This window comes from Opisthocomus hoazin, chromosome 4 (genome assembly GCF_030867145.1).
Source record: "Opisthocomus hoazin isolate bOpiHoa1 chromosome 4, bOpiHoa1.hap1, whole genome shotgun sequence".
NCBI classification, from domain to species: domain Eukaryota; kingdom Metazoa; phylum Chordata; class Aves; order Opisthocomiformes; family Opisthocomidae; genus Opisthocomus; species Opisthocomus hoazin.
Genome location: NC_134417.1, coordinates 90,078,286 through 90,097,310, shown reverse-complemented (window position 1 = coordinate 90,097,310; position 19,025 = coordinate 90,078,286). Strand labels below are relative to the sequence as shown.

At 39.8% G+C, this 19,025-nt stretch overlaps 1 protein-coding gene across 2 annotated transcripts in view; it reads right to left on the bottom strand.

Moving 5' to 3' along the window:
- Nucleotides 1-19,025, bottom strand: part of MINDY4 (MINDY lysine 48 deubiquitinase 4) — an 83,202-nt gene that overhangs the window by 28,268 nt on the left and 35,909 nt on the right. The window contains exons 13-14 of one of the 2 annotated variants that reach the window (XM_075419853.1): nucleotides 18,713-18,780; nucleotides 13,331-13,597 (exon numbers count right to left, since the gene is read on the bottom strand). In XM_075419853.1, coding sequence (XP_075275968.1) covers nucleotides 13,498-13,597; nucleotides 18,713-18,780 — 168 coding nt within the window. In that variant the 3' untranslated portion in view covers nucleotides 13,331-13,497. Of the gene's footprint in view, nucleotides 1-13,330; nucleotides 13,598-18,712; nucleotides 18,781-19,025 lie in introns of those variants that run through there. The other variant, XM_009931007.2, reaches the window with a different exon arrangement.

Below are 19,025 nucleotides of genomic sequence, written 5' to 3'. Positions count from 1 at the left end.
AGATTTTCAAGAAGAAGGACATCTGCCTTTCAAATCATCTCTGCTAATGAGGAAACAAAGCATCAGGCATATATCTACGAGATTTACACCTATTCTAAAGGGTTTTAAGATTATTATTCATACCTGCCAAAGACTTACCAGCTTCTGTGCAGGTGTATTTATTGTGCTATAATTAAAGGTGTCAGCTTTTAAGTGCAAGCATACTTCATGCATTGTAAAAATACCAGATAAAGGTAACAATGTGTTTTGTTTTCTGCCAGGTTGTGAAGACATTCATTGATGACAAGCAACCCTGCAGCATTTGTTCATTCTGGTGTCTTGGCTATCAGATATCAAAACAGACGTAACGAATAAATCATTACCACTAATACTACTTTGTCTCTGCATGGAATTTTCCATTTATAATTTATAAATCACTTTAAAACACAAAACCTCGTTAATTTTAAGCCAGGAGATTTTTAAGTATCCCAGTCATCATCAGACAATGAGTTAAAGGCTTGACTCTGCAGAATCCCTCCTTCTTAATTTACAGATCAATGCTCTGCATGTTGCTTTGACAGAATCACAGGTCAGTAAAAAGACAGTACCAAAGAGAACAGTATTCATGGTAAATATTTCTTCCTTGCACTCAGTATTATCAGTATTTTCCAGTGTCATGGTAGTACATACTCCTAACTGAAGAGTGAGCTAGGAGTATGTGAACTGCTGGCGCAGAATGGTGCTGTTTGCCTCACCTAATAATACTTTAAAATCTGTGAAGAAAACCTGTTCAATCAGAGAGCAAGATCCTGATTTTTTAAATCTCCTGGACAAATACTTAAAATTAAGCATGTGTTTCAATATGCTGAAGCGCAATCTTCAGCAGGGATCATTTCCTGAGCTGATGATACATAATCAAAACGTCGACAAGGAGATCTGCTAAATTTCAGATCAGTCTGTAAGATCTACCAGCCCAATTTTTATTTTTAGTTATACTGTGGGTAAAGGAATGTGGCTTACTTCTGTACTGAAACCAGGGAGGAGAGAGTTTGAATTCTCTACGGGGCGAGTGAAGCTGTGGCTTTGCTAAGGCAGAAGCAGCCTGCAGAGACGAGAGAGGGACAGCGGCGAATACACTCAGATTAACACACTTCTTAATGTGTGTGAAGTCATAGTTTCAGCCTTTGCTGTATCTCAGTTTTTGCCCTGGGACCCTTGAATTGTTGCATTCTCTATTCAGTAGTGCTGCAATTGCTTACTCCAGCTTTTCTCATATCTTGACAAAACGTGGAAGCACTTATATACACTCACAGAACCTAAATAACACAGCAAAACTCCTCTCCATGTAGTTTATTAAGTTTCTGCCGTTCTTTTAAAAAACATTTCAATTTTTTTTCTTTTTTTTTTTCATTCCGTAAGAGGGTAATAAGGATGATACCTATATCCTGAAGCTTAATTGTTTTTTCGTTCAGCATGCAATCAAACATTTTTTTCTCACATTATTATCTCATAAATGAACATCATTATGTGGCAAAACTGAAAGATGTGTAAGGTGGTTTCAGAGCAAATATCTAATTTATAGCAACCAGAGAAATCTCGTCATGACAGATATCAACAACATACATCTGGTGCGAATTATACATACTTTTTAATGTTTTCTGCTGTGCTGGTTTTAGAGCAGGAATGCCTTTCCAAAAAATATCATTCCATATTATAAATATTTTTTCTCTCCATGCTCCTGTTGGTGAGTCTGTGTTAATCATCTTCAGCCTTGTTGAAACTGTTAGTTTCAAGTTATAAATAATGTGTTTAGTAAGGATGTAAAGTACTGAAGATGTACAGGTGTTCTGAGCCAAACCTTTGGCTGCTCTGAATTGTCACAGCCATACTGACTTTACTTGCTGACTTCACTTGCTGACTTCAAGCTAGCCATATCACAGAATCACAGAATCACAGAATGGTAGGGGTTGGAAGGGACTTCTGTGGGTCACCCAGTCCAACTCGTCTGCCGAAGCAGTGTCATCTACAGCAGGCTGCACAGGACCTTGTCCAGGCGGGTCTTGAATATCTCCAGAGAAGGAGACTCCACCACCTCCCTGGGCAGCCTGTGCCAGTGCTCCGTCACCCTCAGAGGGAAGAAGTTCTTTCTCATGCCATGACAGTTCTTATTAGCAATCTGCCTTATGTTTTCAATTCATTCGTCCATTCTGGGATATACAAATTATAAAACAAATATTCTAAGAGTTTAAGACAAATAGACAAAAATACCAGAGACAGAAGAAACTGTAACAGCCTTTTAAACCTTAGCATTGACGGTGCATTGATAAAATAAATTACAGTGATCTGTATGGACTCCACAAAAGTTTTAAAAGTGCATAAATAAAAATTCAAAATATACATATTTTGAGCAGTAATATAACATAATCTGTAATCAGATTAACTTTTTCTAAGCAAATAACATTGAGTTAAATAAATAAGGCATTTTAAGAATGCTTCATACACATTAATTCTCAATTTACTTCCAGGAAAATTCTTGCCAAGTCTTAAATGGAGAACATGTGAGCATAGAATATTAAATACAGAAGTCACATGCAAACTATAACACCAGGAATAACTCCAGACTATCAAAATATGCATTAGTTCATGTCAGTTATTTACCCTAGATACCATTTGGATTGATAGCAGAACAAACTAAAACAATATAAAACAAAAAAATGGTGCATTCAAGTAAGAGCTAGCTGTTTTACAGTCTTTAACTCTGTGGCAAAGCTGTAATAGAAAATTGGTGACCTCACTTTGTTCATGGCAACAGACAGCTATATTAACAAACACACAATTACAAGTCTACTCCGAAAATAGAATTGGGTTGGGAGGGAGAAGAACTCGTCTTCAAGCATAAGGATTTCAAATAATTACAATGGGGATGTGGAAAATGACAGGATGGGTGACTGGCTTATTGTGTAAATGTTCCGTAATATTTTTTTTTTATACTGGCACACTGTAAAGGTTTCAAATGAACGTTTAAAAAAGAAGGGAAGACCCTCTCTGGAAAAAAAAAAAAAAAAAAGGAAAAAATATTCCTGTTTGGGATCCAAATGAGTGAAAGCAAGGAAGTGGCTTCATTCTCTGTTTATCACTTTTTTCACATACCTGCTAATTTCACAAAGTGCTTAAAATGTCCAAGTACTGAGGTAATCATGCTCATTCAATCCATCAGCTCTGCTGCTACAGGGTGCTAACATACTACAGGAAGTATTTATATTTCAGAAGGATAGATCTGACATGAAAAGTGATTAATCTATGGGCACATTCAATGCACTGTTTCACTTTTTAAAATAAATTATCTTTCTTATTGCATGCAATATGTCTTCCTGCACGCAACACATTAAGCAAAGATACTAAACTCAGATCTGTTTAATCGTGCTGACCTTAGGTTTAGCAAACAGCTGAATAGTACATAGCATTACAGTACAACAGCTGAAATTTGGCAAAAATATGACAGTGGTTTTGTTACTGCTCTATTTTGTAGTAGAATTGCACTTCTTATTCCACATCTTTCAAATCTTTTTAATAAATACACTTTATGTCCCTAAAACCAAATGAGCTCATTTTTGAAATGCTTTGATTTCCTGAGGGAAAGGGAAAAAACAAGACTGGGAAGATGAAAAAGCTCATCAGTCACTTTGGGTTGGGTTTCATATCACTACTTTTTTTATATCTAAAGATGGACGCATAAACACCAGCCAGTCACTCTGGGCTTCTTTACTTTTTTGTACATAGACAGAAACTGATACGTCCTGAAGGTAATTTCTATGACCTCGCTTAGAGAATTTGCAGAGGAAGAAACTCTACTGGAAAATGCCTTTTCTCCACCTGACAAACACAAAGGAAAGGGAGCCTGCCTTGACTCAGGCATAGCCATCTAATTGCTATGTACCAGGGCCTGGACCGATAAATCATACAAATATGCTGGCACTGCAGGCAGGCCGAGTGTATTTTTTTTAATATTATAAACTGAGAAATAAGGTTGCTATAGAAATGACAACACCCTGTAGCCAGCCTTGAAAATAGACTCAGTTGGACAAGCCAATTAAAAGCAATGCTGGAACACTTGCTTTCAGATAGTCATTTTGTTATACATTTTAGCTCAACAGTAACAGAATTTTAGCATTTAGGTATAGTAGAATCGGAAGAAGTTCAGATGGTCAGAAGAAACCACTGTCAGGATACGGAACAGCATTCCTACGAGAAGAGACTCCATAGACGAGAACCATTTCACTACAAAAGGACACAACTGATGGACTGTAACAGAAGTTCAAAAACTCCTCAGTGGTAAGGAGATGATTAAGGAACATTTACTCACTACTTTTCGTATCACGAACTAGGCAACACTCTAGACTTACTGGGCAAACAGTTAAAACAAACAAAAGGAAAAAGTCTTTCACAAAGTAGAATCACAGAATCATAGAATGCTTTGAGTTGGGAGGAACCTTTAGAGGTCATCTAGTCCAACCTCCCTGCAGTAAGCAGGGACATCTTCAACTAGACCAGGTTGCTCAGAGCCCCGTCCAACCTGGCCTTGAACACTTCCAGGGTCAGGGCCTCCACTACCTCTCTGGGCAACCCATCCCAGTGTTTCACCACCCTCATGGTAAAAAATTTCTTCCTTATATCCAGTCTAAATCTATCCTCCCTTAGTTTAAAGCCATTACCCCTTGTCCTATCGCAACAGGCCTTGCTAAAAAGATTTTCCCCATCTTCCGTCCCAGAATGGACCCCTAAGGGACACCACTTGTCACTGTCATCCATCTGGACATTGAGCCATTGACCACCACCCTCTGGCTGCGACCTTCCAACCAATTCCTTAGCCACCGAATAGTCCACCCATCAAATCCATGTTTCTCCAATTTCGAGAGAAGAATGCTGTGAGGGACTGTGTCGAAGGCTTTACAGAAGTCCAGCTAGGTCACATCCATAGCTCTTCCCTTGTCCACTGATCTGGTCATGCCATCATAGAAAGCCACTAGGTTGGTCAGGCAGGACTTGCCGTTTGTGAAGCCATGCTGGCTGTCTGAAATCACCTGCCTGTCCTCCATGTGCCTTAGCATAGCTTCCAGGAGGATCTGTTCCATGATCCTTCCAGGCACAGAAGTGAGGCTGACAGGTCGGTAGTTCCCAGAGTCGTCCTTTCTAACCTTTTTAAAAATGGGCACAATGTTTCCCTTCCTCCAGTCACTAGGGACTTTGCCTGACTGCCATGACCTTTCAAATATCATGGAGAGTGGCTTGGCAAAGTACATAACTACACTGGGGAACTCATTGCCACAGGATGTTGCAAAGGCCAAAAGAATTGAAGGGTTCAAAAAGGTTTTAGAAAAATTCATGGACGACAGGTTCATCAAGGGCTAATAAACATAATGGTCCGGATACAAGTGCCAGCTTAGGAAGTCTCTGAATTACTGACTGTCGGAAACATGGAGAATATACCAGCAGAACAATTACTCTATCTTCACCCCATTTCTTAGGCAGTTTCCTTCAGCAGCCACAGCTTTCCACTATCAAATACAGGCTAACAGGCTAGATGGACCTTCCCTTTGATCCTATACAGACAGTCTTACGGAACTGAGGAGCAATTAAATCCACATATCTCAGATACATCTCAGAACAGCACTCTGTTTGTATTAGCCATGGTGGGGACTACAGCCATATCCCGTACCAGGATAAAGCAGAGTTGCAGAGAGAAGGAAGAAGGAAGATGATGTTGTCTGCATCTGGCAGGTAAAATCCAGCCATCCCAGTTACTCTCTTTCACAGAAAACCACATTTCTTAGTTGCTTTCTTGGCTTTCCAGACATTTCTCAGTGGTAGCTTAGCAATTTGAAAGCTAGTCACACTTTGACTAGCCTGATCGAGTCACAGGCTGTTTACTGATGCACTTTCATTTTGTACTAATATTGTTCTTCAAATTAAATAACTCTTCTTGGTCCTTTTTGTTTACTTACAACTGCTATCTTCCCATTTTTTAGAAAATAGTTCTGTCTTATCTCAAAATTTGTTTTTTAGGCTAGAAAAGTCAAAAACTTTTATTCTTTTATAAGACAGATTTCTCATTCCCCTGGTCTTCTCTTTCACTATACCTCTCTCAGCTGTAATCAGTGAACGCAATGTGACATGGTATTTCAATCAGGACACATTCGTGCCTTACACCATGTATTAATACTTCTTCACCTCCCAAAACTATTTCTGCTGATACGCCCTAAGAGTAGATCCGATGCTATTTTATAATGCAGGCTAAAAGTCACTCTGTGCTCCACCGCTCTTCTCAACTCCTCATCTTGCCATTTACAGCAAATAAACCCCCACAGTACAGTAGTGAGTAGTCTCTGTTTGCATGACCTTGTAGTTTCTGTAGTTAAACTAAATTCCTTTTTTATTACCCTCATCATGAAGCTGAGCCAGCTCTTTCTGTAGAACATGATTTGTTCTCTTTATTGACAATTCTTTTCAACTTTTGAGTCATCGGCATATTTCATTAGCACACCACTCCCTTTTTCCAACATTACTGTAGGGAATGAAAACTAAGTTTTATCCCAGACTGGTCATTGAGGAACTCTGTCAGTAACTTTCCCCACGCTGATGACTCTTTTCTGAGTCCCTTTCATTTATCACCTTTACAATTCTTAAAAGATCTCTTATTTTCACATTAGCAAATGAATTCTCATATGGCATGATTCCAGATAAAAAAACCTCGTTACCTCTCTGTTAACTAATTTTATTCTATTTTTCTTTTTCAGTTTAACTAACATTTCTCCATTTGGTACCACAATTGCATGCTTTAATGAAGTTCAGACAGAATTCACCTATTTCACTTCCCACTTTAAAAAAGCAGCTCTTTCATCAAAGTGCAATATTAGTTCAGCCCTGTATAACATATCTGCTGTAAAATCAGACTGCTTTTCCTGCCATTTTCCATTTATCTCTGTAGCTAGTTACTCTTTTTTCAGAATTTTGCCTACAGCTTTTCAACCTGCTGAAATAAAGGCTAAGTTTCTTGGTCTGTTTTTCCATGTTTCTTAAATGCAAGCATTCTTTGCTATTACACAGTTACATGGTGACCTCTATTGTGAAAAAGTATTCAGCATCACTGTCATTGTGTATGTGTGATTTTAGCTGCTAGCTATTTCAGTATTTGGAGATGATGAGCATCCACTTCTCCAGACTTACTCCATCAGAGATGCAAGGTTACTGTCTGTTTTAGCAGGGCAAGTAGTATAGTATGACAAAGTATCTAAGTTTTTAGGATCAAGTCCATTCATAAAGTCTGATAAAGCAAGGGAGAGCCCAGAAAGTCTTGCATAAGTTTAGGAATGAGATACAGGCATAAAGCTACCTAGTTTAATTTTTCCTTCATGTTGTGTAGCCATCACCTTTTCAGACTCAGTTCTACTTTCCACAGAATTAATGCAATTTCTACACATAGATTCCAACTACCCATCCTGACTTTGCACCATGTTGTTCTGCTTACTGAAATCTGAGACAGAATATTAATTTAGATATGGAGCATTCTTTACATTATTGCTAATACCAGCCACATCCACTCTACACAGAAATTTCACATCTTTTCCTGATATCTTTTCATTGACATGATTAGGAAATTGCCTGCCTAATTTCCGTGACTCAACATCTGGGTCTGACCTTGTCTGAATCACGTTATTTCCGTTCTTTTCCAACACCAAGACTCAGACCACTAGTGCTAGAGTTATTTGTTGCTCACCACACCTTTTTCATTCTCTTGCACTTTTTCTTTAGCCATCAGAAAAATCTCCAGAGAATGACCTAATAAGCTTCCTTCACTTCAGGCATTTTCCTCAGCTTTACAGTTTATCCTGATCTGTTCTAGAAGGAACTGGATGTGTCAGGGGAACAAACTGGATTTTTTTTCCCCTGTTGCCATAAGAAATCTTTCTCTTGCATATCCACACTAAATTTGCTATTACCCAGCATATAGTCCACCTCTGCTCTGTGGGCCCATGCTGGTGACAGATTTCCTGAATTTTCTTAACAGGGAGACAAGAGTCACATGTATCTCTCCATTATTTGTGTAAATCCTAGGTTTTTACCTTTTTTTTTTGCATTATTTTCCAATATACCAGTCCCTTACCTAGCAAGATGTCAAACAGAATCAGTACAACCACCTCTTTATCGTCCTGATTCTTCTCTTTTTTTTGCTGAGTTGGGTTTCATTTTTTTAGTTTCCTTTACCACTAACCTTTGCTCCTTGTTCTTCACCATACTTTTTCAAACCTAATTCAACTCTTCCTCTTCTCTGCCTTTGTGGTCAAGTTTCCACCTGGGCCACATTCCTTATCTAGCAGGCTATATAGCTTCCTTAGCTTCAGGTCTTATTTGACAGATCCCTACACATTTGTGTTGCATCAGACCCTACTCTCCTTTCCTGTATCTTGTCTTCAAAATCCCATTCTACTATCATTTCCAGTTTCATTCTTTCGTCCATGGGTCCTGTCTTTCTGAAGTGTTATTAGGTGACATTTCATACACCAATATATTCCACTGCATACCCACTTTTGAAAAAATATTTTTCATAGCTTCAAATCTTGGTCTCACATTCTCCTTCAAATATTGCTAAGGCTGTCTCATTTATTATCGCTGTCTTCTTGTCTTTCTTTGAAGGAAAAACATTAACTTCTTTCAAGCAAACTCCTTTCTTTATTGCCTCTTTGCAGCTGAAGCTGCAATCTGTGCTTCACTAAGGTTCTACATTTGTTAATATATTTATTAATGTAGCAAGCAATTCTTGCCCAGTGAACACTCCAGCTAGAAGGGCCTCTGTCTAGCTCACACTACAGAGCCTCACAGACAAGGAAGATCCTGAAGATTATAAATTGCATGCAACCTATCAAGCAGGAGGCACAGAAGTTCACTTACCCAAACAAACAAGGACTCAGTTCTTCCCTACCAAGTATTGGATCCCACACAAACTCTCCTATTTGCTCTCCTCCCACTGTTCTTGGTAAAGCTAACCTCATGCTTCCTCCATGTAAAATCACAAATGGGTCTTGCAGAGGTCTGAGACTCTTAAATATGGATTTTTCAGTTAGGTCAAGCTGCTTGTTTTTTAGCACTGTAACATAATTGACAGCTGTTTCCCCTTAAAAATAGCTGCTTCCCTATCTTTTTCAAACACCAAAAGATTAAGCTGTAAAATACGTGATGACATGCTTTTATATTACATAACTGTAAACACCGAGTGAAAACTACTCACACACGTAATTTCCCCTTGCTGTTGGTCTTTCAGGCGTTCTCAAGTGGGGGTGGAACTACCTCCGAAAAAGTTTTTCCAGAAAACTGGCTCATAGAAAAATACATTTCCCTCAAGAACTGAATATACCCCTTTGATTGGATCTTTTATGTGAAGTTGTAATTGCTTTCATCATTGGACAAGCCAAACGGTCATTTCACAGAAAGCCTTTCTTCACCAGCCAAATAGCAAGAGGAGAGTAGGTGCATTTTAGGGGAACTCTAATTTAGAGATTGGCTCTGGGACAGGAAAAGGTGTCAGTTAAGGAAAGTGGACTGAGGGTGGAGCACCCATTGTTCCACCTGCAATTCGTGCGCCAACAGATCATCGCTTTTTTTCTCAATGATGTCCTACGTGACTGGAAGAGTTTAAAAGTCAAGTAACATGTCAGATCGAGGTTATTTCCCAGTAAATGATACAGAACAGGATACAGAAAGGATATAGAAAAGGATACAAAAAAAATGGCTTGATACAGATTACTACAATGATGATCATCTTCTGCCACACATCTCAATAAAACTTATCTTATAAAGGTAGTCTTCCCAGAGCTTGGCTTTCAATATGATTAAATTGCACTAATATTTTATAATTTTAATACTGTTATCTGAGATTACGGACTATTTATCATAACAAAGTGCATGGTTAATTAAGAGTGCTTACTCTGTCCTTGCAGCAACATGAAATAATCCAGATAAAAACAGACCAGCAAATCATGTCTGAAAGTCAGGTAATATCATGGCTAGATATGCCAAAGTTCAGTAGTCAGTTTACAGTTTCTTCCCTGATTTGTGGCACCTCATTCTGGCCACAGGAAAACAATGTGCTCACAAGCCTGTGGTGCATGCCAAACAAATTATACATATCTGGAAGATCTTCGATAGATAAATTCCCACAGGCTTCTGCTTCCCATTTGTCCCATGTCCCTCCTGTTCTATGAAAACTCTGTAGAGCAGGAATTGTGTGGCTATGAGGAATTGTATGGCTATGAGGTGGATTGAGAACTGGCTGAATGGCAGAACTCAGAGAGTGTCAGCGGCACTGAGTCTAGTTGGAAGCCGGTAACTAGTGGTGTCCCCCAGGGGTCAGTACTCGGCCCAGTCTTGTTTAACTTCTTCATCAACGACCTGGATGAAGTGTTAGAATGTACCCTCAGCAAGTTTGCTGATGACACCAAACTGAGAGGAGTGGTGGATACACCGGAAGGCTGTGCTGCCATTCAGCAAGACCTGGACAGGCTGGAGAGTTGGGCGGAGAGGAACCTGGTGAAATTCAACAAGGGCAGTTGCAGGGTCCTGCACCTGGGGAGGAACACCCCATGCACCAGTACAGGCTTGGGGCGGACCTGCTGGAGATCAGCTCTGTGGAGAGGGACCTGGGTGTGCTGGTGGATGACAGGCTGACCATGAGCCAGCAGTGAGCCCTGGCTGCCAAGAAAGCTAATGGGATCCTGGAATGCATCAAGAGGAGTGTGGCCAGTAGGTCGAGGGAGGTTCTCCTTCCCCTCTACACTGCCCTAGTGAGGCCCCATCTGGAGTACTCTGTCCAGTTCTGGGCTCCCCAGTTCAAGAAGGATGAAGAGCTACTGGAGAGAGTCCAGTGGAGGGCTATGAGGATGATGAGGGGACTGGAACATCTCTCCTACGAGGAGAGGCTGAGGGAGCTGGGCTTGTTCAGCCTGAAGCAGAGAAGGCTGCAAGGGGACTAATAAATGCTTATAAATATCTGAAGGGTGGGTGTCAGGAGGATGGGGCCAGACTCTTTTCAGTGGTGCCCAGCGACAGGACAAGGGGCAATGGGCACAAACTGAAGCACAGGAAGTTCCATCTGAACATGAGGAAGAATTTCTTGCCTCTGAGGGTGACGAAGCGCTGGAACAGGCTGCCCAGGGAGGCTGTGGATTCTCCTTCTCTGGAGATATTCAAGACCCGGCTGGACAAGGTCCTGTGCAGCCTGCTGTAGGTGACCCTGCTTCAGCAGGGGTGTTGGTCTAGATGACCCACAGAGGTCTCTTCCAACCCCTACCATTCTGTGATTCTGTGATGGGCAAACAGCTGATCTTGAGGCCAGGCAGAGTGTGATCAATAGTAATTGCATGTATACGTGCTCTTATCCTGCAGCAAATCTGAGACAGTTATCTCCTCTGTGAAACAAGGATGAACATAACTGTTTGACCTATAAGTTAGTGCACACATGGTCAGAGCTACTGGGGATCAGTAGGTGGCACGCTGAGGTGAATCCGCATGTGGCTTTACCCTTTCTGACTCTTTGGCAAGCAGAGCTTCTGATCTTTATTACCGCCCACAGGTATCACTGTACTATAAATACATAATGTACGTATATAACAGTATGTCTCACAGTGAAATGTTGTCCTGTGGAGATGAGTAAAGACAGAACTACTACATTTTTTTCTGTTTTTTAATTGATAAAAATAATTTTCCAATGGACCAAAGCGGGAAGATTCTTGGAATATGGCTTGCCACCAGACAAATAATTACAAAAGTAAAATGAAGTTGACAAACAGATATATTTGAGCATAGTATGAGGCATAATAATAAGAATGCATAGTCCAACATTCTCAGAGCACTTAAAAGTCAGATTCCTTAGATGAGCAAGTTATTAATTCAGGAAGGTATACTAGTTCTGTAAATGCTGAAGCTAGATGCTCTGCATAGACAGAGAGGGATTGTAGCCACTGGTCCTTTAGCCTCCCTGATCAGACTTTCCTCTCACATGGAGTTCAAACAAGTCAAATCTCTCCCCTATAATATGCTGAGTGCAGCTCAGCTTCATCTGTTGCAGAAAGGATATTTTTTGAGATGCAACAGCTATACTGGACAGCTATTAACATAATTTGATACTTACTTGTGTTTGTTTCAAGGATGGATTAGAACAAAAGATGAAGGACATTTAGATGCCTAGTGCAGTAAAATGGTACCACAGGAATGAAGAATAAGTGCTCAAAGGCACAAAACGACATAGTTGTAATCATATGATTCCCCTTAGTAAAAAACTGCTAATTGATAGAAGATTTCAGAGAACTAGATAAATTACTAATAACTAAGGGCAGACGTCTTTGGTGTGAGAAGTCCTAGACTGATAAGGAACAAAAATGTGATTTATTCCACTTAATAAAAAGTCATCGCGGGGGGGGAGAGGGGGGGGAGAAAAAAAAGAAAAAAAACCCAAACAAAACCTAAACCCAAACAACAACAACTCCCAAGCTCAGAAACGGAAACAGCCCAAATAATTTGGAAACAGGGCTGTACACATTTCTGGAGCAGTAACGACTACAGAAGGATTAGAGTTGTGGGATCACAATAAGGAAAAAGGTGTTGACGTGTATTTTCCTAGGTTTATAAGCGGCCAAACTTAATGAAGTACACAGCCTCCTCTTGACTTGCAAAATCACTCTCCTTTTTTTTTTTCCCCACAGATAAAGCTATTGTCTTCTTTATTCTCACACAAACACTTCAGAGAAAAAATTCAAGACACCCAAATGACCAATGCTGACTGCAGACATACATTTGTAATCTGCTATCAGTAAGTGATAAAGTAACCCTAAGTCGACAAAAGAGGTTGCAAACACTGGTGTTTTGATTCTATTGGTCAGCAAATTTATGAGTAACACAATGAGTCTGTGTTTCAGATGAGGCTTTATTTATTTATTTTCTCCAAGTAGCTTGAAAATGGCAATACACTGCTTTTCCACAAGGGAATTTGACCCAAGGAATTTTCTCATTCAATATGTTCTTCACTATAATAGTTTCGAGTAATGATGGTTTCATGCAACAAAGTTATTGCACTGATGAAGAAATATATGGCCATGAAAACAGACAGTGTGACCGGCTGGTAACAAGAAATTAAAGAAGGCTTTTCAATGAACCGATCAGAATCAGCCACATCCCAACACAGCAATGGTTTTGCATGAGTAGGCACAGTGAGGAAGGTGCCAAGTGTTAGAGGTGATGAGACAGCATCTAGCAGAGAAAGCTGGTGCTCAGTTCCAGTATCTTCTGTAACTTCAGTAAGACTGTGGGGTTTACTGAAGCTGCCATTACTGGGTCAGTTCAAACCACTCCTGAGTATCCATAACTTTCCTACGTGCGATGTGCCATTCTCGGATGCAACAGTGAGGTCCACAGAGGGGCTTGCAGCCCACCTTTAAGCTCAGCCTCTCCCAGGTCCATGGAAAATATCTTTCAGCTCTTAACAACACGAAGATTTAGTATGCATTTTGCACATTCAGGAAGATTAGTCCCCTGAGCTAGTGCAATACGCCCACTATTTTTTAATTTTTCACTGGTTGTAAAAAAAAAAAAGAGATTACAATTGTTAGTGACTAGCATTCCTTCCTGTACCAGAAGCAACAACACGTTCTCAGCAACTTCCTCAGGAATTCTCACTCCTCTTTGGCCATTTGTTATCAGTTCTACCAGTGATGATCATTAGTGCGTGGAGTATGATAAACTCATTACCAAAATCTACAAAGCAGTGCAAAGCCCTGCATTTCCTGGCATGTGTTCCCATTAAAAAAAATACTTCAATTGTCAGTGACTTAGAACAAGTGCCTGATAGACCTAGCTGAAATCTGGAATTTCCGTTTGCATGAAAAATCCCTAACAACATAAAAATTATGGAGCCAGACCAAAAGTCAGCTTATCCCAGCATCCAGTCAGCAGCAGCAGTAGCAAACAGCAAGGCAGAACACAAAACCGGGGCACATGGAGATTACATCTAGACAGGTGGGTTTAAAGGCACGGAAGCCTTTACTTTCCAGTAATTTGTCTAAATTTATTTGAACCTCTTCATATTTTTGGCCTCCTCATCTCCCAGTACTGACAGTTACTTATGCTGTGGAAAAAAAGTACTGTGGTTTGTTTTAAAATCAAACCCTGAGCATTTCCATGAGAGCCCCAGTTTTTGGACTCTGAGAAATAACGTATAAACACTCCTTATTCAACCTTATCATGGCTGTCTACATTTTTATCACATCCAAGTTTTTCCTCTTCAATGCCAAAGAGGAAAGATTTCATCTGTCCTCACACAGATGTTGGTCCACACTAAAGGGAATCTTTGGTTTTGTCTTCCAGTGTGTTCTAGTTCTCATGTGTCTTTACTGACCAGGGGAGACAAGACTACATGTAAGATAAAGATATGAGAAGAACGTGTATTTGTACAAAGATATTACCATGTTTTTATTCCGTTCTCATTTCTTATCACTAGAAGTCCCAACACATCATTTCTTTTTTGTCTATCATAGAAAATTGTACTGATATATTCAGACAATTAAATTACTCTGAGTGGTGCCAGAATTTCTCTCTTTTTTTGCAACAGCCTATCTAAAGCCTATCACTAGGTAAACATAGTTGAGACTGTTTTTTCATCATGTATAATGCTTTGCATTATTAACACTGAATTTCATCTCCCAATTGACCAGTTACTATAAGACAGAATTAATTTCACCACTTGATGTTTACAGTGTAAAGCCGCTATATGAGTAGGTCATTTAGATTTTCTTTTTGTACAGAGGAGATGTAAGCATTTCAGGAGATGATTTATCTCATTCTAAGGCAGACATTCAAAATAAGTCAAATGAATCATGATCTTTTTCTCTTTTTCTGAGCAGAAAGGAAGCCTTGATGCAAATATTTCCATAGAAAGTAAATAAAGACAAGTAAGGTAGATCATTGCCTTTAAAATAGCGATCATCTAAGAAGCAGGAGTCTTAGCTAGAAGTTCTCCCTCCAAAATCAAAGAATAAAAGATAGGCACTGCCCACAGCAATTCTCCTCACCTTTCTTGACGCTTATTTTTGGATGGGATGACTGTCACTGAGACAACCTTCTCTCTTTTCACTGATTACAGAGTGAGCTGGGAGGACTGAGACTTGGTGTAATTTTTAGAAGGTTAAACTTAGATGAGATCACTCCATTGTTGGCACTACGAGATCCTTCTGAACTGCTACAACTTAGTCCCAGATTTAAGAGCGTGCTAACAGGTCTTGATCATATCGAACCGCACCAACCACTGCAGCTACCATTCCCATGTTACACGGCATGGTCATAACTGCATGCCATCTTCCATCTGTATGGACATGGGAAGCATCTGTCCACAGATGTGACTGCTCTGCGGAAGTCTGTAATCTTTGTGGTCTCATTAATCTGCACTCTGTCCAGATCAGTTCTGAACAGGCTGAATGGCACAGGTCTTGGTACAGTGGTACCAATCCTTCAATTAATGAACCTCATCATTTAGTCCACATTCAGTGTTCTGCCTTTTAACTTGTCATTAATGCTTCCCCACAATATAAAATGAGGTATTAATATTTTCTTCTAACTATATCCTGAAGTGAAAGCTTCAGTAAGCACTGGAATTATTCATGGAAGAAAAAACATCAGGAAGATCATTTTGATTGAAAGAAGCATTCCAATATGCACTAATCAAAATGCCAGTCTTCTCTTTGTCGAACGAAATGTAAATGCTTTGGTTTGGTTTCATTGCATGCACCTCTGCATCTTATACAATGTTGTTTTATGATAAACACTGTTCAAGACTATTCCATCCCTAGTCTTCAACTTGCTTGCAAGAAATGTCAATTATTTATAAAAGGGATCACAGAATCACAGAATGGTAGGGGTTGGAAGAGACCTCTGTGGGTCATCTACTCCAACCCCCCTGCCGAAGCAGGGTCACCTACAGTAGGCTGTAGAGTACCTTGTCCAAGCAGGTCTTGAATATCTCCAGAGAAGGAGACTCCACAGCCTCCCTGGGCAGCCTGTTCCAGTGCTCCGTCACCCTCAAAGGGAAGAAATTCTTCCTCATATTCAGATGGAACTTCCTCTGCTTCAGTTTGTGCCCATTGCCCCTTGTCCTGTCACTGGGAACCACTGAAAAGAGCTTGGCCCCATCCTCCTGACACCCACCCTTCAGATACTTATAAACATTTATTAGGTCCCCTCGCAGCCTTCTCTTCTCCACACTGAACAAGCCCAGTTCCCTCAGCCTCTCCTCGTGGGAGAGATGCTCCAGTCCCCTCTTCATCCTCATAGCTCTACACTGGACTCTCTCCAGTAGCTCTTCATCTTTCTTGAAGTGGGGAGCCCAGAACTGGACAGAGTACTCCAGATGGGACCTCACTAGGGCAGTGTAGAGGGGAAGGAGAACCTCCCTCGACCTACTGGCCACACTCCTCTTGATGCATCCCAGGATCCCATTGGCCTTCTTGGCAACCAGGGCACACTGCTGGCTCATGGTCAACCTGTTGTCCACCAACACTCCCAGGGCCCTCTCCACAGAGCTGATCTCCAGCAGGTCCGCCCCAAGCCTGTACTAATACTTACCAAGGGACCCAGGAGTGTCAGCATTGTGGGCACATGGCAAAGAACTGACCCAAACAGAAGCACTTCAACATGATTTCAGAAGCTAAAATATGTCAGCTGCTCAAGTAAAATTAAATAATCTACCTAGCTATTTCAATAGAATATGCACACAAAAATCAGGACAAGTAAACCCCCCCTTGAGTGTTTTTTTTTTTCTTTTTTAAAAACCTACTGATTTTCTGTTAAAAAAACGAGAAAAAAAAATCCCTGGGAGATCTATTACTGGATGAAAATTTCACTACCTAAAACAACTCTTATTTGTGTTCAACTATTCATCCAGAACTATGCCAGTTATGTAAATAATTACTTACAATGCTTGTAACACTCACTAAAGGGTACATATTTCTTGACGATATGAGCAGTGAATTATTTGTCTTGATATCTGTAATATCCTAGGAGAAGTACGTAGCCATTCAAATCTATTACTGAAAATTACATAAACGACATTTTGTTTGCACTTCAAGAAAAATTTATATAAAGGTCTGAAAGCACATTCTGCTGTATCTAGTGACAGAGAAAAATTCCTGTTTCTTATAAACAAAAGATAGGTACTAATGCAATGTATTACATGGTACCAAGCTAGAAGAGTAAAGGTACTTTAAAATGAAGTTCTGTGAGAAAGTCATGAACCTTCCTCGAAATAGGGCTACATTTTATAAACAATTCCGACATTGTGGCCCAGAACTGTAAAAATATTTAGATACCTAAAAATGCAAATAGGCACCAGAAGCAATCTTCATGTTCACTTTAGACACTTATCTCCCCCAAACACAAACACAGATGATTGACTGGCTTTGTCATAATCCATCTGTTAAGAATTGAGATGTGATGGGAAAAATAAGCTCCTCACGTATATCATTAAAGAATCTTTATGATATTATAATAAGTAAAGCAATGCAGTCAATAGCAATTAGGAACATTACTGCTTTCAGTGATCCTACCAAATGACAAATCTATCATTACTTGCTCAAATGCCTTTAATAAACTGGACCTCTGTGCTGTAAATAGCTCAGAAAAATGAGAATAAATGACACATGCTCAAAACTATCATGTCATTTGTGTTCAAGTGCAAAAGGGGAGTTAAGCCAATGGCCTGTAGTTTTGCTGTAAGCAAAAGAAAGGAAGAAATGACAACAAAACAAAAAACCCCAATCTGTAAATGCTTGTAGGAATCTCAGTAAGTGAGCAACTGAATGGGTATCATGAATTTGGACAAAGTTGCTATTTATTTTCTACACAATGCAGGGATGTAAGAAATAAAAGCTTACATAAGTCTAAACCCGTGCTGCTTTCAAGTGCAGCTGCTCTCTTCATGTCAGTTGTTATTGCAAGCTGTCAGGGAACAGTTCTTTTCACTTGTAGATAACTCTTGGAGATTTTTACAAAAGCAGAATTTGACAAAATGAAGCAAGCTTTTATATTCTGACTCACTCTGATATTCACAGTACCACAGAAATATGTTTAATCTGTATACAAGCACAATTAACTGCAACTGGGCTTGGGCAAGCCTCAATAAGCTTTTGAAAGAGGCTATAATGACTAACCCTTAGTTAGAACTCAGCATATTTATGACACCAATAAACTGAGACCAGATTTGTCATACCTTACTTATAATCATCTAAAAATTAGCTGCCTAATCCATTTTATACTAGCCTTTCTTTACTGTTATCATTGACAGAGAAAATGGGCCATCACAAGCAAGTTATTCATCCCTATCTAAGACAGATACCGAAAGTATGTGAAAGTAACAACTCTCTAAATAAGTCTTGCTTTCAACTGCCAAGACAGGGAGCACAGACAACTACCTTAGACACGATGCCTAGCATTTAGATGGAGTCATTTATATCAGGTATGGTATCTGATACAAAAAAGCCAAGATTGGGAGAGTAAATCTGCATAACTTCCCTATATTTATCAGAGTAAACATCAAGACGGATGAAAAAGGCCACAGAGTTAAGCACATCGTGGTTGTTTCCTCGCTTTGCATAGCTTGTTAGCATTGCAGTTTATGAAACAGGAATACAAAGACACTCACAGATTGATAGATCTTGATAAGATGACAGACACAGTCAGAAGGATGCATCCACAGGGACCAGTTTCAAACTGAAAAAGAAAAGGGCTGGTTTTATTTTGTTTGTTGTGTAGATTCTTTGCCCAATCCTAATGAAATCGAACTGAAAGCAGAAAAAATTGTTCTCATTTGTGCCAAAACTGAAATTATTGCTCTGTTTGTTAAAACTGAAGACAAGTCCATATAGTGTTTGAAACAGTGTTCAGAAGACATCATATGACACAGATACACACAGAAAGACTGGCGGCTGAACTGTAACAGGTTTAGTATCTTCTCT